Raw genomic sequence first — 21,273 nt, forward strand, 5'->3', positions numbered from 1 at the left:
GGCTTGTGGGATCCTAGTTCCCTGACAAGGGAGCGAACCCGCACCCTCAGCAGTGAAAGTGCAGAGTCCTTACCACTGGACTACCAGGGAATTCCCTGTTAGAGCTTGAGTAGAGCAAATAGGGCATGCACATGGGGCATTTGAACAAAGATGGATTGAAGAAGGATCTGTGCCTGGAAGGGAGTGGCAATGAGAATTTGATTACATAGAAGGGTTGATCAAATACGGAAACATATTAAAGGTAATGGGTGACAGGTCACTATTGAAGAAGAGAGTTACAAATAAGGAAAGGAAGAAAACCAAAGGGACCCAGTCATATTCAATTGGAATTGTAGAGATTAGTGTGAACTATTGGATTTCTAAATATATAGCTTAATAGAGAAATAAATATAGTTACAAATGTGTGTGTGTGTGTGTGCGCGCAAACACTCGTGCCTGGGAGTGACATGCCAGGAGCAATGAGCACATCTAGCGCCCAGATATTGGCTTCTAAATACCATGTTCCACTAATAGAACCAAGACTCTTTGGAGAAATGGCTGATTCTAGGCCTGGACCAGGGAAATTACAAGATGAACCTGGAATATCTTATGTCAAAAAGCAAAGAAAGCTGAAAGAATGATGAAGATAACCCAAAAGGTCACAGGAGCCAGAATGAATGGGCTCCCACTGGCCCATTAATAATGACTGTCTTAATCAGCTCAGGCTGCCATAACACAATACCATACACTGGGTGGCTAAAACAACTGAAATTTATTTTCTCACAGTTTTGGAGATTGGAAGTACAAGATCAGGGTGCCAGCAGGGTTGGTTCCTGGTGAGGCCCTCTTCCTGGCTTGCAGACAGCCACTTTCTCACTGTGCGCTCACATGGCGTTTTCTCTGTGCTTATGTATAGAGAGGGAGAGAGCAAGATCTTCCTCTCTTCCTCTTCTTCTCAGGTCACTAATCCCATCATGAGGTCCCCACCCTCATGACCTAATTGAACCCTAATTACCTCCCAAAGATCCCATCTCCAAATACCTTACATTGAGGGTTAAACCTTCAGCATATGAATTTGGAGGTGGGGATGCAAACATTCAGTCCATAGCAATGATTTATTGGATAAAACAAGAATCCATACTGATGTAAATAAATAAATGAATACATTAAAAATTTGATGAAGAAGAATGGGATAGTTACATAGTTCCAAAGTACTTCCCCACAAAATAGTTATTAATTTCAAGGGGAAAACAATTAACCTCATAGTGGAGAAGGTTTGCAGATACGAGATTAATCAAGTGAGAAAGGTTAACATCTCCAGTAATGGGACAAAATGAAATCAACTGCTACCTGAATGAATGGAGTGAGAAACTCAGTATCTCTATTCCTGCAAAGATGAATCACCTGAATGTAAAATCATGAGGAAACACCAGATAAACACAAATTTAGAAATATTCTACAGAGTAACTGTAATCTTCAAAAGTGTCAAGGTTATGAAGCCAAGGAAAGACTGAGAAACAATTCCAGATTGAAAGAAACTAAAGAACTACAACTAAATACAATGCCTAATTCTGGTCTTGATTCTGGACTGGATCCAAGTCCAGAATCAGTATGTCCTTTAACGCTATGAAGGACATTTTTGGGACAATTGGTGGAATTTGAATGCAGTCTGAGGATTAAATGGTAGAAACATATCAAGGTTAACTTCCTGATATTGAAGGTTGTATTGTGCTTAAGTATGAAAATGTCCTGGATTGTAGGAAATTCCCACCAAAGTATTTGAGGTGATGTGGTATCCCATCAGCAATTTTCCCACAAATGATGCAAGAAAAAAAATTATTTGCACTGTATTTGCAACTTTTCTTTAGGTTTGAGATTATTTTCAAACTAAAAATATATAATTAAAAAAAAAAAAAGCAGACTTCCTTGGTGGTCCAGTGGTTAAGACTCTGTTTTCCCAATGCAGGGGGAACAGGTTCGATCCCTGGTTGGGGAGCTAAGATCCCACATGCTTGGTGCGGCCAAGAGAAAAAAAAAAATGTGGAGTTTTTGGGCTTCCCTGGTGGTGCAGTGGTTGAGAGTCCGCCTGCCGATGCAGGGGACACGGGTTCGTGCCCCGGTCCAGGAAGGTCCCACATGCCGCAGAGCGGCTAGGCCCGTGAGCCACGGCCGCTGAGCCTGCGCGTCCAGAGCCTGTGCTCCACAACGGGAGAGGCCACAACAGTGAGAGGCCCGCGTATCGCAAAAAAAAAAAAAAAAAAAAGAGCAGCACAGGGTAAGGGGTTGAGTAGTGTGGGGACAGGAAGGACCCAGCAGGGCAGGCTGCAGCATTAAAAGGCTGTGAGTGTGGGTCTGGATGAGAAGGAGGTATTTGAGCAAAGACTTGAAGGAGCAAAGGTAAGGGAGTGAAGCAAGAAAATATCCTGGAAAGAACATTCCAGGAGAATGGAACAGAGTCCAAGACAGGAGCTGGCCTGGCCTGGTCACGGAGCAGCAAGGAGCCCTGTAACTGTGAGCAGGAGGGGAAGGAGTGGGAGTCGAGGTCCCCGAGAAAATCGTGGGAGAGCAAAAACCTGCAGGGCCCTGGGCCTTTGTAGGGATCTGGGGCCGTTGTAGAGACCTTGGCTTTTACTCTGAGTCTCGCAGCTGCTGCAGGGTTTTGAGCAGAGGAGTGACATGATCTGATGAGGCTTTAAAATAATTCCTTTGGTTGCTGTGTTGAGAACAGACTACACAAGACAACTGGCCCGGATGCTTCAAAAATGTTGATGTCATGAAAGACCAGAAAAGGGTGGGGGACTGTTCCAGACTAAAGGAGGCTAAAGAGACCTGACAACTGAATGCAGTGTATGATCCTTGACTTGATACAGGATTTTTTAAAATTTAATTTAATTTTATTTTATTTTTATTTTTTGTGGTACGCGGGCCTCTCACTGCTGTGGCCTCTCCCGTTGTGGAGCACAGGCTCCGGACGCGCAGGCTCAGTGGCCATGGCTCACGGGCCCAGCTGCTCCGCGGCATGTGGGATCTTCCCGGACTGGGGCATGAACCCGTGTCCCCTGCCACCAGGGAAGCCCAGGATTTTTTTTTAAAGGCTGTAAGGGATGTTTTGGAGATGACTGGAGAAATTTTAATATGGATTATATATTAGATATTACTGCATCAATATTAAATTCTTTAGGTATGACAATATATTATGCTATAATGTGTTGTAGTTACATATTAGAAGGTCTTTACTCTTAGGAGACACAAGCTGAAATATTAGAGGTGAAGTGTCATGATGTCTTCAACTTACTTTGAAATGGTCCAGAAAAGCACACATACACAAACAGAGCAAAAGCAAATGCAAAATGTAATCAATTAGTGAATCTAGGTGAAAGATATACAGGTACTCATCGTCTATTCTTTCAACTTTTTAATATATTTAACATTTTTCACAATAACAGACTCTAAGAGATATATTCATCAGGGTTCTCCAGATCCAATAGGAGTCATATATTATATATATATAAAGAGATTTATTATAAGGAATTGGCTCACACAATTATGGAGTTGGGAAATCTCCATGGTCTGTAGGGTAAATTGGCAAACTGGAAACCCAGGAATGCTGATGGTTTAGTTCCAGTCTGAATCAGAAGGGCTGAGAACCAGTAGAGCTGATGGTGTAAATTCTAGTCTGAAAGCTAGCAGACACAAAACCCTATAAGAGATGATATTTCAGGGCTTCCCTGGTGGCTCAGTGGTTGAGAATGTGCCTACTAATGCTAGGGGACACGGGTTTGAGCCCTGGTCTGGGAGGATCCCACATGCCGTGGAGCAACTAGGCCCATGAGCCACAACTACTGAGCCTGCGCGTCTGGAGCCTGTGCTCCGCAACGAGAGGCCGCAATAGTGACAGGCCCGTGCACCGCGATGGCCCCCGCTTGCCACAACTAGAGAAAGCCCTCACGCAGAAACGAAGACCCAACACAGCAAAAATTAATTAATTAATTAATAAACTCCTACCCCCAACATCAAAAAAAAAAAAAAAAAAAAAAAGATGATATTTCAGTTCAAGTCCCAAGCCTGGAAAAGACCCATGTCCCAGCTCAAGGCCGTCAGGCAGGAGAAGGTCCCTCTATCTAAGGGGATGTTCAGGTTTTTGTTCTATTCAGGCCTTCAACTGATTGGACGAGGCCCACCCACTTTGGGGAATCCCCTAATTCCTAACTGGGCCAGATTTTGAGGTTGAAAACCCCCTTCAAAAGCAACTTTTCAGAGCTTCCCTGGTGGCGCAGTGGTTGAGAGTCCGCTTGCTGATGCAGGGGGACACGGGTTCGTGCCCTGGTCCACGAAGATCCCACATGCCGTGGAGCGACTGGGCCCGTGAGCCGTGGCCGCTGAGCCTGCGCGTCCGGAGCCTGTGCTCCGCAACGGTAGAGGCCACAACGGTGAGAGGCCCGCGTTACCAAAAAAAAAAAAAAGGAAAAAAAAAAAGCACCTTTTCAGTTACCCGCCAGATTAGGACTACATTTCCCAAGGGCCCTGCGGGGCGCTCTCGTATTTTCTCCCTCTCCTTTTCATTTGTTATCCAGGCCCCGCCCCACTGCTCGTGCCAGCCAATAGCGAATTCGCCTCTCGCTCCGGCATCAACAGGACTGGGGCGAGAACATTTCAGGAGCCGTGGGGGCGGGTCCTGTGGTCTCGGCTTCATCTTTTAATTCGGAGAAGCAGTTTCGCCGTGGCAACTGACCCAAGCTAATTTCGTCAAGAGTCAGGACTTGGAGAAGGAGTCTGGCACTAATCAAGAGCAGGCGTGAGGAGAGATAATAATAACCTTTCGCCCCGGCTACTGCCCAGTCTGATCTTCGGCCTTCTCCTGCAGGGGGTGAATCTGCTGCCGAAACTCGAGAGTCCAGTGACTCGGCAGGAGAAGATGGCGACCGTGTGGGATGAGGCTGAGGTGCGCGCCGGGAGAGCTGGGGGCTCTGGAGCTGGGGCCAGTGGAGAGACGCACGTGGCGGAAGCGGAGGCGTTGGCTGGGGGGGTTTCAAGGTCTAGCCCGGTCCCGGGGTTGGTACCGCTTGGGATGTGGGCAGGCTTCCCGACTCCTCCATTCTGGTTTTATGGGCGGGGAGTGGGCTAACTGAGGCTGTGGGTGGGCTTACTCGCAGTCCTGAGTTAACTAACCTGACTTTAAGAAAGACGAATTTGTTTTGCACAGCAAGATGGAATCGGGGAGGAGGTACTCAAGATGTCCACAGAAGAGATCATCCAGCGCACACGGCTGCTGGACAGTGAAATCAAGGTGGGCGCACAGCCCCTATGTCAGGCAGTGAAGCCCGCACACAGCAGGCCCTGGTGATCCACCTGCCACGCTCACGTCGTTCTTCGCCTCCCTCGGCGAGGCGTGGGGACCGCGGTTTCCTTCTTGGACCAGGAAAAAAGAAAACTAAGCTTTAAAAGGGACCAGAAGAGGGACAGGGTGATGGGAAACCAGGCCTGAGAGAAGGAATCATCAGACTGCCTTTCCCAGCAAGGTCTTTAAGTATTCCTCTCAAGAATCCTTTTAGGAAATCCCCATTTTACAGATGAGGAAACTGAGGCTCAGAGAGTTTTTGTTTGTTTTACTGTGGTGAAGTACGCAGCCTGTAACAAAGGCAGAACCTAAAATCTGTTTGCGTGACTCAAAATCTGGCTCTTTTCCCTTTAGTACAACTAATACTTCACCAGGAGGTTTCCACACTGGTCTCCTGTTCTGACCTCTGCTGGTTGTGCACACAGGCGCTGAGCATTCAGAGAGCCTTAGAGCTGAGTGAAGGGGGCAGGAGGGTCCCCCAGGCAGCCTGGATAAGGCTCACCAATTACAAGGCCCTAGGATAAGCTGAGCTAAAGCTGAATATTTGCCTCCAATCACCCTCATCCCAGATCATGAAGAGCGAAGTGTTGCGAGTCACCCACGAGCTCCAAGCCATGAAGGACAAAATCAAAGAGAACAGTGAGAAAATCAAAGTGAACAAGACTCTGCCGTACCTGGTCTCCAACGTCATCGAGGTGTGTGTGTATGTGGAGGGGAAGAGAGGGGTCAGTGGGGCTGGGGACAGCCTGTGATGGGCCCACTGGGGAAAGAGTGGGTGGGTGTTTGGAGGCCTAAACTGCATGTAAGAGCTAAACCTCCTAGGGTTTCCTCTCCAGTGTGCATTTCCAGGGAGATAATATAGGGCCTGAAAAAGCCTTGGAAGCCTCGCATGTTTCCTTTTCTACTGGTTATTTTTCCCTGGGGGTACATGAGTTCTGCAGAGAAGCAACACCTGAGCAGAGGTCTTACTAATCTGGTTTATTAACCACACCTTTGCTGGGCTCAGGGCTAGTCTGCAGAGTGAGGTAGGGACGGCCAGCCCTGCCAGTGTTGAGATTGTCGCAGCCTCAGAAGCACTGGGCTCTGGAGAGTTCAAGGAACTGAGCTGGGCTTGATCTGAGCTTTTTCCTTTCCCAGCTCCTAGATGTTGATCCCAACGATCAAGAGGAAGATGGTGCCAATATTGACCTGGATTCCCAGAGGAAGGGCAAGTGTGCAGTGATCAAAACCTCTACACGACAGGTGAGGCTGGCCCAGCCATAGGAGAACTGAGGAGGGTGAGGGGTGGATGTGGGACAGGGAGCCTTACTAAGGGCAGTAACTGAGGCTGCACCTGGAATCTTCCCTACAGACATACTTCCTGCCTGTGATTGGGCTGGTGGATGCTGAAAAGCTGAAGCCAGGAGACTTGGTGGTGAGTGGTGTCCCTGAGCCCAGGCAGGGCTTTTCCAGCGAGGTTTCTCCCACTGACTAGCTGACCCCCTGCCCCAGGCCCAGGTCATTGTTGGTCCTGAATGTCTGCAGAGCAGCCTGCAGAGTCTGAGAGCATGTCTGCCTGCTCTTTGATTCTTGTGTTGCCCACTCTCCTATCTTGCCTTTCATTCTGTAGACAGCTGTCACCCAGCCACTTAGGTAGGCCTTGAGCTGAGACAACTCTGAAGTCTTTGTGCTGTGTCCCCAGGGTGTGAACAAAGACTCCTATCTGATCCTGGAGACCCTGCCCACAGAGTATGACTCGCGGGTGAAGGCCATGGAGGTGGACGAGAGGCCCACAGAGCAATACAGTGACATCGGGGGCCTGGATAAGCAGATTCAGGAGGTGAAGGAGGCATGGCAGCCTCACCAGCCTTTTGTATTTCTCTACTTCAGTGACCAGAGCACTTTCCCCCAGTGTGCCTCTTATCCTCATAGCATCCTAGGGAGGCAAGGAGGAGACCACGTAACAGTTTAGGAGACTGAGATCTCCTAAACTGAATGACTTGCCCAGGATCACAGAAGGTTAGGGCCAGAGCCAGGACTGGAACTCAGGCTCCTTTTTCTTGGCCCAGTGTCTTTTCTGCCACATCCATCTGTTCCCGGGGAGTCCATAGCCAGCCGTGGTGGGAGCGAGCATTCTGTGTCCTCTGGATGTGGGGGAAGGAGAGGGCAGTGTCTCTGAATTGGAGTAGGAGGGTTACAGGTAGGGGTTGAAGCTATTCAGCGTTGGACTGTAGGAGCCCACAGGGCTTCACTGTCCTCACCCAGGACTTCTTCCTGGCAGCTGGTGGAGGCCATCGTCCTGCCAATGAACCACAAGGAGAAGTTTGAGAACTTAGGGATCCAGCCTCCAAAGGGGGTGCTAATGTACGGGCCCCCAGGTACGGGGAAGACCCTGCTGGCCCGGGCCTGTGCTGCACAGACCAAGGTGAGTGCTTTGGGAGGGATGAGGAGGCCAAAGCTCTGCCAATGGGCTCAGATCGAAGGGGCTTCTCATCGCGCCTTTGGCCTGATCTGTCAACCCCACCCCCGCCCCAGGCCACCTTCCTGAAGCTGGCTGGCCCCCAGCTGGTGCAGATGTTCATTGGGGATGGTGCCAAGCTAGTCCGGGATGCCTTTGCCCTGGCCAAGGAGAAGGCTCCATCCATCATCTTCATCGATGAGCTGGACGCCATCGGCACCAAGCGGTGAGGGGGTGCTGAGTGCCACCAAGGGGGTTGTTGCCAATCCAGCTCTCCCGCCCTGTTCCCTCCTCCCCCGGGATGGTGGAGGCTCTGTTCTTGTGGCTGTGCTTCTTAAGTTCTCTTCTAAGTAGCCTCCCTGCTCCGTTTCTTTCCCCCTGACCACCCTTTCTCCTCACAGCTACCAGCATGTTCCTTTCAAAACGTCACTCAGCTGCACCCGCAGTCCCTCACGCAAACAGATCCCGCTTTTCCTCCCTGGGCCTCCCAGTGCTGCTTGGGATAAACGCGGCTTGCCGTGGCCTGCAAGGCCCCGTGTGGCTGCCCCCGGCCCTGCCCCCCGCAGCGCCCCTCAGTTCGCTGCCCAGTCTGGTGGGGGAGATTTTGCGCCTGCTCTTTCCTCTCCGGGATGTGCTTTTCTTTTCCGCCTGTTCTCCACTGGCTGGTTGCCCAGCCGATGTGTTTTCAGCCCTCAGATCTCAGCCTGAGGGGACACTTCCTCAGGGACGCTTGCCTGGGCTCCCTGTCGCGTGCCAAGTCTGGGCCAGACCTTTGTACTTCTAAGTTTTAGCTCAGATATGATGACACATTCACTAGGGTCATAGGCCAGGCAGTGGATTTCGCTCACTGTTTTATCTTAAGCCCAGCACCTGATCCCAGGGGCTTCTCCAGTCCCTGACACCATTTCTGTGCTGGTCCCTGGGCTGGGGGCCCCAAGTTGAGTGAGACTTTTCCCTGCCCTGGATGGGTTGGGTTGGGCTTCTGGTGGTGGAGGAGAGGAGGGCTCTCCCTGAGCTGTGTTCTCACCAGTGTGTTGGACCTCCTGTGTGCCCCAGCTTTGACAGTGAGAAGGCCGGGGACCGGGAGGTGCAGAGGACGATGCTGGAGCTTCTGAACCAGCTGGACGGGTTCCAGCCGAACACCCAAGTGAAGGTGAGTATTGTCACTTCACAGGTGAAGAACGTGGGGCTTAGAGGTCAGGGGATCTTCTCTGTCATCTAGCTGATGGAGCTAGAATTAGAATTGGGGTCGGTGTTGAATATTCCCTGCCGTTTCATATGGACCCTGAGCTACCTCTTTGCCCGTCGTGGCCATGACTGTTGCCTGTCTGTGAACCCTTCAAGTTTCTGCTTCTCCTGTTGCTCAGGTAATTGCAGCCACTAACAGGGTGGACATCCTGGACCCTGCCCTGCTCCGCTCAGGCCGCCTGGACCGCAAGATCGAGTTCCCGATGCCCAACGAGGAGGCCCGGGCCAGAATCATGCAGATCCACTCCCGAAAGATGAATGTCAGGTGGGCAAAGACACGAGCAAGGCGCTGAGACCTGAAGGGGCAGCAGCAGAGCTGTCTCTGTCCTCTTTGTACTGACCTTCCCCAGGCCTAGCTTCTCCCCCTCTCCATGTCCCTTTCACACCGAGCACTGTTCCACACGCTGGCCTCCATTTCTCCCCAGGTGCCCGACAAGAGAATCGTGCTGGGGCCCAGGCCCCAACTGAAGGTGCTCTGCTCCTTCGGGCCCACCTGCACACCCCCCCCCCCACAGCCCTCCCCCATGGTCAGAAGGTGTGCAGGCTGGAGGCCCTGTTTCCTGGCCACCCCTGCCCCAGCAGATGAACGCAGCCCAGCATGGCCCAGGGCAGTCCTGCCAGGGGCCAGGTGGACCTGGGTTCAGATCTGTGTGACCATCAGCAGGTGGCGTGACCTCTCTAAGCCTCAGTTTTCTTATCTGGGACTTGGGGATACGGGCTCCGACCTCACGGGGTTGCAGCGATGTCAAGTGCAGTACTTGCGCATGAGATCAGTAAGTGGCAGCGGCAGTGCTGTGCTGATGCAGGGCCCGCGCTGCTGGGGAGACAGAGAGATGGCTCTTCTGTCTCCACAACCTCCTGTTCCCCTGCCTCAGGCTGAATTCCCGAGTCTCAGGTGCAGACTTCTAGAATGCTAGCGCTCAGGAGACACTAGGAGTAGCTTGGTCTAATCTGCTTTGACCTGCCTCCGTTCCTCTCCCCCTCGTGTGGAGAAGAGAACAAGGCACAGTGGGGAAGGGAGTCGCCCGTGATGGCGGCGAGTTGACCTCGCTGCTTGACGGAGGCACGTGGGAGGACGTGGGCTCCCCCACCCACTCCCGTAAGTGGCTGAACCCTGTGATACCTCCCCACCTCCCAGCCCTGACGTGAACTACGAGGAGCTGGCCCGCTGTACAGACGACTTCAACGGGGCCCAGTGCAAGGCCGTGTGTGTGGAGGCGGTGAGTGGTGGGCCGAGCGGCTGGGCGCTTCGTGCCTCCTCCCCTGGGCAGGCTGCTGGGGGCTGCTGAGGGGAAGAGGCTGAGAAGGTGGAGGCCTCTGGGAGCCGGGCTGGGCGTCTGGGGAGGCAGCCTAGAGCCTGTCTGTCCTGGCTGCAGGGCATGATCGCGCTGCGCAGGGGCGCCACAGAGCTCACCCACGAGGACTACATGGAGGGCATCCTGGAGGTACAGGCCAAGAAGAAAGCCAACCTGCAGTACTACGCCTAAGGGGTCGCCTGCCACACCTGTTCTCTGGCCTCTTGCTGGTTAAAATTCGTAATAAAGGATGGTTTCAGGTTCCTGCCACCACCTGTCTGGCTCGCCTTCCCTGGGCTCTGGGTGAGGAGTGGGGGCAGATGCAGGAGGCCCCTTCCCCAGGTGCTCCTACCCGAGACAGCCGAGGGCCTCAAACGCCTTGGCAGGGTGAGGCTCTCTTGGAGGGGTGGGCGTGTGCCACAGCTGTTCCCCGGGGTCTTCTGCCTCCCCCATCATGTCCCTCCACACCGCTCTCTCCACACTCCCTGACCCGCCTCTCTGAGCTTTTGAGGCCTGTGGTGCTGCAGCTCTAGTATGAGGGGCCTGAAGGGAAGCCAGACTAGTTTTTCCTTCTTTTTTGAATTTTGGTGCTCTGGCCCTAGGCCTCGCTTCCTTATAAAGCCCTGGCTCTGGGTCTTTGCTCCCTTGTTTCCTGGCCCGCAAGCCTCCTGTTTCTCTACACGTTCCTTTTAGCTGTTGGCCCATTTCCTCTGGCTGAAAAATCAGTGTTGAGCAGGATCTACTCCGAGAGCCCTTCTAGGCCTAAGCGTGGTCATGCTGTGTTCTCTCCCACCCCCAGTTCTGCCGTCAGCCCCACATCCCGTCAGCTTCCTTTACCATCTTGGTGGTCCTCTTCTGTCTACCAGCCTTCCAGCTCCCCGACCTGGAACCTGACCTCGTGGTTCACCGTTCACTGAGTGCTCACCCTGAGCCACATGCTATGCAGGTCGTGTGCATGGTTTTGTCTAGTTAATCACAGCAACTACCAATAGGGTAGCCCCGCTTTAGAGATGCATTTCGAGCAACTGGGCCAGGATTGCACAACTCTTAGATGGCATAGCTAGGCTTCAAACCCAGGACTAAGAATAAAGCCTGGTTTATGTTGTGCTGTCTTAGCAGCTTTAACCACCCCCTGAATGGCCTTTCAAAGCAGCAGCCCTTTAGAACTCTCCATCAGCTCTCACTTGCCCCCTGGCAGAAGCCCTTTACCCTCCTTTTCCCATCACCTCCCCTGAAGGGACATGCCCACAGTCACAGAGCTACTGACTGCCGGCCTGTCTGGAGTTCCCCTCTCTCTAGTCCCACCGCCTCCAAGCCGCCATCCTGAGTGTCAGGGTGCACCCCCATTGCGCTCTCCTTGGTGATCCCACTGACTTCCCATCCCCCGGAGAAGCCCCAGCACAGCCTCGGAAGTGCTCTTGTTCTGGCCCTGTCCTGGGCTTAGCTGCCCCCGCACCTGCATCTCTCACCCCGACCCCCCGCGCCCACCTGCGTGAAGCTGCGAGCACCACCCTCACCCCTGACCTTGGGGTCCTCATTTATAAATGGGGCCCCACTGCCTCCTTCAGCGGGCAGAGTGCCATGACTGCACGTGCAACTGTCACCCAACACACGAGGAGCCCCAGGGCCTGCTCAGGGGAGGCAGGGACTGCCAGGACAGCCCTGGGTTCCTTCCTCGCTTCTGTCAGGCCACCAGGTCCTGGGCGTGTCACAATCAGGTGAAGCAGAGCCCTTTTTGCTGAAAATACTGAGTCAGGCACTCCCAGCTGAGGATACAGCCCATCTGGGCTTCACAGCCTCCGTGATGTGGCGCAGACACGCTGTCCGCCAACAGCCTGCTGAAGGTAGGAGAGGAAGTGGGACTCCACTTCCCCCTTCTGCTCTCTCCTAGCAGCACTGGGGAAGCAGCTCCCCCTGGGCCTGATGCTGTCTTCATTCTCAGCATATTCACTGGCGGTGAGGGGTATGGTTTAGAATAAAGATCTCATTTTTTCTTTTTCTTTCTTTTTAATGAAAAATAACTTATTTCATAGAGGCCAAACCTGGAGATGACTTTGTGGATGGAGCTCCCTTCCGCGGTTAAAATTACTCAGGGGGCAGGCCAGGAAAAAGCCCTTGGTTCGTAGGTCTATGAGGACACCACCCTTGGGGGTGACGCGGGCTATAATGGCCTAGAGCCAGGCTTGTTTTAGTGGCATAAAAAGCTAACAACAAAATAAACCAGGGAAACATGAAATGTATACCCTGTTGTGAGAAGCACCCCAAAAGTAACAGCTCAGAGACGAAGCAGGAGGCCCAGAGGGCGGGGATGATGATGGAGACCAGCTGGGCGGCCTGCGGGAGCTGGGCCCGCAGAGCAGCCAAACTGGCCGGAGCACGGGGTGGCCGGAAGAGCCCTGCTTGACCATGGGCTCTGGGACGCAGAACAGAGGCAGCCGGTTTGTGTGTATTTATTTGCATCTCATCTATGGAACAGGTATTTACAGATACAAATGGAACCACAGCAAAGCTGCCGTAAAACCATTCAGACCCTCTCAATGGCTACTTCTCAAGACGCCCACGGTCAAGTAGCAGGGCTGGAGCCTGGCTGTGGAGTGGGCCAGCTGAGTACCTGGGCGTCAGCCAAGGGAAATAGCTGGGGATTATGGCTTCAGCATCCCCAGAGCACATTCCTGAGTGCTGACAGTGTGCAGCCCTCGCCACCCCCGCCGAGCCCCGCCCACAGCGGGACAGGAAAAGGGGCCCGCGCCGGGGGCGGGGGCGGGGGCGGGGTGGTGGCAGCCACTGCTCCCTCTTCCTGCCCTCCGAGTGTCTGCCTGGACCCTGTGCTGGCACGAGCACCCCTGAGCCGACTGGGAAGCCTCTGGCCCGGGGCTGCTCGCTGCCCTGCTGGCTGCTGTTTGGCAGCTGGAGGTGGCAGAGCCGCGGGCGTTGCCAGGGAGCATTCCCTGGGGGAACAGAAGCTGGGCCAGGGCAAGCAGCCGCGGGGAAAAGGTCTTAGAAAGCATCTCCCGGCTCCATGCTGGGAGGGGTAGGACTGTCAGTGCTGAGTGGCGCTGGGGGCTACACGAGCACCTGCCTCTCCTTTCTTTGGCCTTGGAGCTGGTGAAGGAAGGGCCAGAACACTGGACACAGCAGAGAGGAGGCACCCCAGCCTCGGTTCCTGGCTGCCCAGGGCTGCGTGCATGTGCAGAGGTTCACTCCCTCAGGCCAGGGACCCATGAGGCCCCAGCAGGAGACAGCTCTGGGGCTCCCTGCAGCCCTGGGCTCCTTGGGCTGCTCCCACTCCTCCTGGCGTCCTGGTGGGCAGAGGCCTCTGCTTGGGACCAGTGTTCCTGTTCCTCACTGCCGACTCCAGGGGGTGCAAGGTGACGGGGGGCCAAGGAGAGAAGACCGCAGTGTGGCTGGGGGCAGGCATGGGCATTGGGCCCTGGGCCCAGCACACAAGGGATCACAGTGTCGGTCTTGCACACGGTCACATGCACACCACACACACACCCCGTCCTCTTGTCAGTTAGGAGGACTCGCTCGCTCTCTGCCCCACCCCCCCCCACACACACGGTCACAGAGTTGATCTGAGTCTATTATTGCTGTGCAGGGGGTGGGGCGTCAGGGACAGTTACTCGACGAAGACCGAGAACAGCACCATCACCACAATGCCCGTGCAGAGCAGAAGCACTTGCTGCAGAGAGCGCCTGTGGGGAGAGGGGCAGGGGCTCAGGGGGTGGCGCCGGCCGAGACGCCGGGGACAGAGGCCCTGCGAATGGCAGTGCCAGTGGGTAGCTCACCATGGGTCATCTTCCTCCAAGAGGTCGGGCAGCACGTTCACCAGGGCGATGTAGAGAAAGCCGCCAGAGGTGAAGGGCAGGATCCAGGCCACGGTCTCCTCTGCAGCAGGAGAAGCCCTGACTGGCTGGGAGTCCAGGGGAGCCATGTGTACTACACTCCCTCCCGCGGGGTGGATGGGGGGCAGAATCTGGCCTGGACACCAGGGTCAGGGCAGCTGTGCCCTTTGGCTGGGGCCCCTCTGCTGACCGCCACCACCCACCACGCCCGTACCTACTCCCTTGGGGGACTGAGTACAGATGGCGAAGCAGGCGCCCAGCAGGCCCCCCAAGGCCGTCGAGAGCTGCAGCTTGGCTGCGCTCCATCGGTCAAAGCCGGCCCGGAGCAGGATGGCAAAGTCGCTCACCTGAGGGGAGGTCCAGACGATCACTCTGGGCCCCAGTGGGGCCAGATCCCCTGAGCATCTCAGGCACGGACACACACAACGAGCCCCCTGCACCCGCCCTGTAGCTGGGACCACCCCGTGCCCCAGCCCGCATCCCCTCGGCTGGGCCCCCCGTCCCGAGGATGCTGGAGCACAGCTGAAACGGTGGCTGCAGCCTAGTAGCTGAGCAGCTCCAGGCCTCTGTGGTCCAGCCGCCCAAGCCCACCACTGCTGGGTAGTCCCACCCCGAACCCCTGCCCCCAGCTCCACGCCCACATGGCCGATCACGGGAACCCTCTGGCACTCACCTCATGGGGGATCTCATGCAGGAGGATGGCCATGGTGGTCAGGAGCCCGATCTGCAGGGAGGGGAGGAGTCTGTGGGGTCTGTGCCGAGGGCTAGGGCACCCACTTGTCCGCTCATTCTACAAACATTTACTCTGCTCTGGGTGCCCTGGCTGGGTACCATCTGGCTGCTAGAAATATCGCAGCGAATAAAACAGACAAGGAACCTGCCCCCAAGAAGCTAACAGCCTGGAGTGGAGAGGCAAGGATTGAGTAAACAGACAAAGAACCATGTGATTACACACCATGACAGGTGCTATGGGGAAAGGATGGACTGGGTGCCGTGGGACATGATGGGCCTGAGATGAGGGGTCAGCAAAGGCCTCCTTGAGAACGTGCACTTTAAGCTGAAGCCTGAAGGATGAGGAGCTAGCAGTTCAAAGAGTGGAAGAAAGAACATTCTAAGCAGAGGCAACAGTGAGTTGGAGGCTACCAGAGGGGACAGAGGTTGGCCAGTTCAAGAGTAGGCAGACCCTGGGGCCAAAGCGCAGAGGGCAGAGGGAGGAGGAGGTGGGGGGGGGGGAGAAGCATCTAGAAGCAGGCAGGGGCCAAGCATAGCAGCCTGGCAGAAGCCTGTGATCCCAACAAGGAGTGTTCGCAGCAAGAACAGACCAGTCGGTGGTGGAGACAGAAGGAGGCCGTGTCCAGGAGAGCAGCAGGGAGGCGTAGATGAGGGTGCTGTGATGGAGGGAGCAAGGAGATGCCTGGGGACCTATTCTGGAGGCAGAGCCCACTGGTTAACGCAGGCACCACCCTTCCCAGCAAAGAGCCTGGGTCCCACTGCCCCAGCCCCACTCACCTTCTTGCTCACAAGGAAGCTGGCAGCCACAGCCAGCCCGTGGGTGAAGTTGTCTATGGTGTTGGCCAGCAGGTTGAGATAGCCACTGACCTGGGTGAGGGGAGAGAAAGCTGGGTTGTGCCGGGCAGGCAGGGCTGAGTTGGGCCGGCCACTTGGGGTGGGGCGGCTGCAGGAGGAGGGGGCCCTGGGCGGGCCACTCACTTTGATGTTCCGGACCACGGCGCTCAGGCCGGGCCCTGCAGCTGGCTGGGCCAGATGGTGGCCTCCACTGAGCGCGGCCGCAGCTGCAGGGTCTTTGCTGGGGGCCTAGGGCCAGGAGAAGGAGGGAGACGTGACATTAGATGCCCCCCACTCGGCCAGGGTGGACAGAAAGGGAGTGAAAGATGGAGAACAGATAAAAAGGGAACACCCCTTTTACCTGGCTGGACTCTGCTGCTCAGTCAGCCGGGTGCCCCCAAACCCAGCAGACCCTCTGCCTCCCGCACTGCTCCCACTCTTAGTCTATGAGAACAAGCCACGGCAGGGGCTGATGCCCAGATCCTTCCAAACAAGCTGGCCCAGCCTCCCAGAGCTCCCAGGAAAGGGCCAAGAGACCCTCTTTTCAGGGCTTGACTCAGAACTTGGGCCTCCAGGCCCTGGCACCACCACAGAGCAGAGGCTGACCTGTGTAGCCTCTGGGGTTTTGGGCTCACCTGGCTAGTCTCCTCCTCCTTGCTGTCCAAGAACATCTTCTCCAGCGCCAGGAAGGTCAGGAAGCCAGCAATGACCCACAGTCCCAGTTGCTGTTGCTGCTGCAGGCTCTGCCCCTCACCACCTGCAGGGGGCAGCACTGACACACCAGGCCAAGCCAGGGCATAGAAGGGGGCTCCTTGGGATGGGACCTAGTCCAGGGCAGTGACAGGGGCAGGGTGCCAGGACTGGCTGGTGGGGCAGTTGGGCCCCAGGAACTCCCATAGGGACCAGGGCACTGGGACCAGGACAAGTTCCCTGCCAGACGTCCAGAACCCCCTCACAGTCATTCTGCAGAGCAGGCAGGGCCTAGGCCATCCCTGGGCATGGGCACCAGTTCCCACCTATCGCCTGCCACCCTCCTGCCCCCGGCCTGTGGTCTCACTCACCAGGGCTGGCACTGTACGTGTAGGCCCACGCCTCGGGCAGCAGGTGGAGAAACACATTGCCCAGGAGTCCCCCCAAGGCGAAGCTGAGCAGCTGCTTCAGGCGCCGGGCCCCAGCTACAAGGCAGAGATGTGGGACCTGGGGGCTGGGGCACCAGAGCCCCTGGCCTGACCTCTGCCCCACCCAGCTCACTGGGCTCCTAGTGTGGTCCCAACCGGACTGCAAGTCTCCAGAAGGCTGCACATGGGCTGCTGGCCTTCCTGGGTCCCCAACCCTTCAGTCCCAGTAAGGGCTGGTGCCCAGCAGGAATACACCACGACCTGCGGGCCGACTGTGGAGCCACTACTGCTTCAGGGTTAAGAGACTGGGCTTCAGAGCCTGACAGGTCCCAGCTCCCCAACCCACCAGCTGGTAACCTTGGGCAGATTACTTCTGGGACTCAATTTCATCATCTGTAAACTGGGGACAATTGTATCTATCTGACAGGGATCTTGTGTGAATTAAACCAGCGGTCCCCAACCTTTTTGGCAACAGGGACCGGTTTCGTGGAAAACGGTTTTCCCACGGACGGGGGTGGTAATGCGAGCGAGGGGGAGCGGCAGATGAAGCTTCGCTCGCTCGCCCACCGCTCACCTGCTGTGCGGCCCGGGGGTCGGGGACCCCTGAATTAAACAACAATACATATAGCAAGTGCTTATGAAGTGGGAATGTTTCTCTTCTCAGCCACTGTTACTCTCAGAAAAGTGGCAGAGATTTGAGGACTTGTGCAGACGTGCAACATCCAGAGTTAGAAGTGCCCTGAGGGGGCCTTTGGTTTGATAGACAAACTGAGGCCCAGAAGGAAGAGGCAGCTTGGTGGTGGGGTGGGGTCCCAGGGGGAAGCTGCTGCTTCCAGGCTGTGTGCCCTTGGGCTCCTCCAAGAACTTCTCTGTGCCTGTGCTTCCCCATTTGTAAAATAGAGCTAATAATCCAAGTCCTCCCTAGGTGGACCTCTCAGGGATGCTATGAGAGGGGCTGAACTGATACACAGGCCAAGACAGCAGAAGAGGGCCCTGTTCACAGCTGGGGCACCAGCCCTCAGCCCAGTGCCTGGCACAGTTGCGTTCATAACCATCTGTTGAATGAACAGTTCCTGGAGCCTGGCAGGCAGTACGAGCCCCTGGGGGACCCTCATTTCAAAGATTCCCGGGGCCTGCTCCAGACCTACTATGTCATACTCTTGGGTGGGGGTGACAGGCACCTGCGTTTTTAGCAGCTCCCCATCTGATCTTCTTTAGCTTTCATTATAGCATGTCACCTATGGACACGTGCGCAGCCAAGGAAGAGCCTTTGCCAGGCCTGCACCCACCTCCCAGCCCCCCTCTCCAGAGGCAGGCCAGCTACCAGCCTCTCGCGTGTTCTTGGGTGAGGCCGCCCCAGGGGCTCTGGGTCTGAGCGCCCTCTTGCACTGTGAGCAGGGACTGAAGCGAGAGGCAGCGCGACGCCCAGCACTGGCTCGCGAACATGGAGCCCTGTCCCTGCACCGGGGCCGTCTCCTAAGTGCTATGCCGACGTTAGTTCATTTAATCGTCACAATAACACCTATGAGGTAGATACTATTATTATCCTCATGTTTAAGGTTGGGAGCTTAAGGCAGAGAGAAGTTAAGGAACTTGCCCAATACCACCCAACTGGTAAGTGGCAGAGCCAAGATTTGAACCCAGGCAGCCCAGCATCCGATTTCCAGCCTTGTTTCTTGCTTCCCAGTGAATGTTTGCTGACTTTCATCTTTCAGAATAAACAGATGCACAAACAAATGAACAAATGAGCACGGCGCACCCTGGCTCACTGGACCAAGGTGAGGAATTGTGCTGGGTCCCCACCCTCCACCACAGACACACTGCCACTCGGGACCAGAGACCCGGCTCTCCCAGGAAGAGCAGCAGCATGTTTCCCGCGCCATCGGCTGCCCCTCGGTGCCAGAGGAGGGTCACTCACCTTCTGAGCGCAGCGTGGTCCCCATCTCCAAGGGAATGACGAGCAACGGGAAGACCCCGCTGAGCCCCACCATGAGTGAGCCCAGGAGGGAGCAGATCCACGTGTCCAGCCGCTCGCCACTCAGCAGGGCCCCCCAGGACTCGCTTTCCTTATTGTCCAGGCGACAGGCCGCTGCCACCCCCCGGCTCCGGAAGGCCTGCTGGGAACCCCCAGCCCCTCCCAGGAGCTCCAGGGCAAGAGCAGCGAGGAAGAGGAGCCTCTGTCCCGCCATGCCACAACCAGGGCAGGGACATCCAGGCATGCCACGTGCTGAAAAACACAAAGGCCACTTACGTGTGCTGCCACCCTTGGCCGCACACCTGCTTAGGAAACGTGGCATCTTAACCCTCCCCCCACTCCCAGTGGCCACGGCACCTGCCCTCCTGCTTGCCTCCCCCAGGGCCTCTGAGGATCCCAATGATGGGTGCACAGAGCAAAAGGGCTCTGCTCCGCCACACCCCACCCCCAAGGAGCACACATTATTTCCTTGGGAGCCAGTTCCAGGCTGTGTGTCAGCCTGTCCGCCTGAGGCTAAACTTTCCTTAATGACAGGGTGAGGCGCTGGCTGGGTTCCCCTCAGACACCGGTAGGCCCGGCCCAGCTGGGTGTCTGGCTGCCAGGGGAGGCTTCGCTGCCAGGATGCGCCCCAGTGAGGACACCCCCAGGGATGGCGGCCAGCACAGTCTAGCTTGATGGGGCAATGTTAGGAGGTGCAGGTGGGGAAACCAAGCAGCTGAGCTAGTTCAAGACCATCAGGGCTTTTTCCTAGGAAATGAGTCCAATATCGCTGGGGCACGGAGACAGCCAGGAGGTGGGAACGAAGAGAGGATTCTTCAGCTAGGAGCTGCCTCACAGATGTGCAGAGCACAGGCTTTGAAGACCCGCCCTTGACTTTGTGCTCTGCATTTACAGCTGCTTGACTGCGGACAAGTCCCTAGAGCCCTTCTCTGAGCCTCAGTCTCCTCGTCTGTAGCAGGGAGATGAGTATTGCCTCCCTCACACAGTGGTGAAAATGAGATGAGCTTGCTAATTAGGTGAGCGTGCCTGGCACGGAGGAGGCACAGAGAACCCTCCTTATGTTGCGGGAGCCCAGGAGCACCAGGCAGCAAGAGTGTACCCAGCAGGCGGATCACAGGATCTGGATGTGAGTCAACCAAGACGGAAGTTCAACCTGGAAACTCAGGCATGAGGTTTAAATGTGGTCTGCCCTCCCTCATGCTGGCTGTGACCTTGAGCCAGTGATGTCCTTGCCTCAGTTTCCTCATCTGCTGATGGAGGTGGGAGGGAGGGAAAGCAGCTGGAAAAGATGCTCGGGTCTAGGACCTCCAGGCCTTAACGGGACCCTGATGAAACCCTCTGGGCTCCACTGGGGACCAAAGGCAGGACTGCGCCAGGCCGGACTTGGAGGCAGAGGCGGGTCAGGGGACAAGTTTGAGGACAGGAGAGGGGAGGGGACAAGTTTGGGACAGGAGAGGGGGTACCGAGAGAGTCGGAGAGCAGAGGGAAAGCAGAAGCAAGAGCGGGAGAGCCAAGAGTGAGAGAGCCAGAGACGGATGCGGAGGCGGAGAGAGAGGGAGAGATGGGGAGCGACGCGTGGGGAGACAGGGGAGAAGAGCCCAAGGAAGTTTAACTCCCGGGCTCTGGGCGAGAGGCCCAGGTCTGATCTGGACAGGCCGGGTCGGGGGCAAGGGGATCGGCAGAGTCCGTCTCGTCAGGGGCTCTGGCCCTGGGGGTGCGGCGGTCACTCACCGTGAGGCGGCGACGGCGGCGGAGGCGCTCCGGACGGCCCCGGCCATCCAGCTGCGGCACAGCGCCCCGCCCCGGCTCTGCCCCGCCCGGCCTGGCCGCCCGGCCCCCGGCCCGGAGCCGCCCCCAGCGTGCGGCCACGTCACACGGGACCCGTCCGGAACCCGACGCACCGAACGCCGCGGGGTCGTGGGGAGCGGCGGTGGGAGAGCGCTTCCGCCTCGAGGCCATGGGGGACCCGGGAGGCTGGCGCACTTCCGCTCGGGCGGGCCCGGGACGGCGGGGAGGGTCGGGCGGAAGTGGGGGCCCCGCGGGCACCCAGCACAGTCCGGCTGCGCGGGGCGGAGACGGCGGCCCCTCGGTGACCGCGAGCAGTTGGGTGGCCGCGCTTGCGGGTCTGCCCGCCGCTTCCTCTCTCGGGAGGCAGTCCCAGCCGCGGCCGCACGGGGGCGCGCTTTGCTGCCAGACTGCGCCGTCCCGGGACGGGGTCTGGGTAGGAGGATGGCTGCGGCGCTCCTGCTCTGAGTCAGCCCGGCCTGGCTCCTCCATGAGCAAGGGAAAGGGGAAGTGCCTGCCGCAGGGAGGGGCCTAGCCCCGGGAACCTCAGAAGAGGGAATTTTATTCTTACTCATCGAATTATTTTTATGCTTTGGTTTTTCACTGGGAACCTCAGGCCTTTGTCTCCAGGGCTTGTAACCCTTTGGAGTCCAGTGCACGGTGGCCTGACACTGCTGCTGGTAACCC

The 21,273-nt window shown here is 56.4% G+C and overlaps 2 protein-coding genes across 20 annotated transcripts; one reads left to right on the forward strand and one right to left on the reverse strand.

Annotated features, from left to right (window-relative positions):
* The first annotated feature begins 4,670 nt into the window (after window positions 1–4,670).
* PSMC3 (proteasome 26S subunit, ATPase 3) lies at window positions 4,671–10,567 on the forward strand. Its single transcript, XM_067749050.1, has 12 exons — window positions 4,671–4,921; window positions 5,183–5,266; window positions 5,887–6,012; window positions 6,455–6,559; window positions 6,669–6,731; window positions 6,999–7,136; window positions 7,578–7,721; window positions 7,832–7,980; window positions 8,811–8,907; window positions 9,122–9,267; window positions 10,141–10,222; window positions 10,379–10,567. The coding sequence occupies exons 1-12, from the start codon at window positions 4,895–4,897 to the stop codon at window positions 10,487–10,489; spliced, it is 1,272 nt and encodes a 423-aa protein (XP_067605151.1). The 5' UTR covers window positions 4,671–4,894; the 3' UTR covers window positions 10,490–10,567.
* Window positions 10,568–12,731: 2,164 nt separating this feature from the next.
* Window positions 12,732–20,903, reverse strand: SLC39A13 (solute carrier family 39 member 13). 19 transcript variants are annotated; one of them, XM_067749054.1, is made up of 11 exons: window positions 20,533–20,894; window positions 18,745–19,053; window positions 16,770–16,883; window positions 16,344–16,465; window positions 15,853–15,957; window positions 15,652–15,741; window positions 15,465–15,569; window positions 14,816–14,866; window positions 14,357–14,489; window positions 14,086–14,210; window positions 12,732–13,992 (listed from the first exon to the last, which is right to left on the reverse strand). In XM_067749054.1, exons 2-10 carry the CDS (start codon window positions 19,043–19,045, stop codon window positions 14,092–14,094), a joined length of 1,140 nt encoding a protein of 379 aa, XP_067605155.1. In that variant the 5' UTR covers window positions 19,046–19,053; window positions 20,533–20,894; the 3' UTR covers window positions 12,732–13,992; window positions 14,086–14,091. The 19 variants fall into 19 exon arrangements, with proteins under 19 accessions (XP_067605155.1, XP_067605163.1, XP_067605152.1 ...); XM_067749062.1 differs by having other exon boundaries at window positions 12,732–13,727; window positions 14,086–14,185; window positions 14,361–14,489; window positions 20,533–20,893; XM_067749051.1 differs by having other exon boundaries at window positions 12,732–13,727; window positions 14,086–14,185; window positions 20,533–20,891.
* Between the last annotated feature and the right edge of the window lie 370 nt (window positions 20,904–21,273).

The sequence above is a fragment of the Pseudorca crassidens genome, chromosome 9 (genome assembly GCF_039906515.1).
Source record: "Pseudorca crassidens isolate mPseCra1 chromosome 9, mPseCra1.hap1, whole genome shotgun sequence".
NCBI lineage: Eukaryota > Metazoa > Chordata > Mammalia > Artiodactyla > Delphinidae > Pseudorca > Pseudorca crassidens.

Coding starts and splice junctions, on each gene's coding strand:
- PSMC3 (XM_067749050.1), top strand. CDS start 4,895: ATGGCGACCGTGTGGGATGAGGCTGAG. Junction 7,137..7,577: donor TGGATAAGCAGATTCAGGAG/GTGAAGGAGGCA, acceptor TCTTCCTGGCAG/CTGGTGGAGGCCATCGTCCT. Junction 8,908..9,121: donor AGCCGAACACCCAAGTGAAG/GTGAGTATTGTC, acceptor CCTGTTGCTCAG/GTAATTGCAGCCACTAACAG.
- SLC39A13 (XM_067749051.1), bottom strand. CDS start 19,045: ATGCCTGGATGTCCCTGCCCTGGTTGTGGCATGGCGGGACAGAGGCTC. Junction 16,466..16,769: donor CACGTACAGTGCCAGCCCTG/GTGAGTGAGACC, acceptor TGCCCCCTGCAG/GTGGTGAGGGGCAGAGCCTG. Junction 15,742..15,852: donor CCGTGGTCCGGAACATCAAA/GTGAGTGGCCCG, acceptor CCCCTCACCCAG/GTCAGTGGCTATCTCAACCT.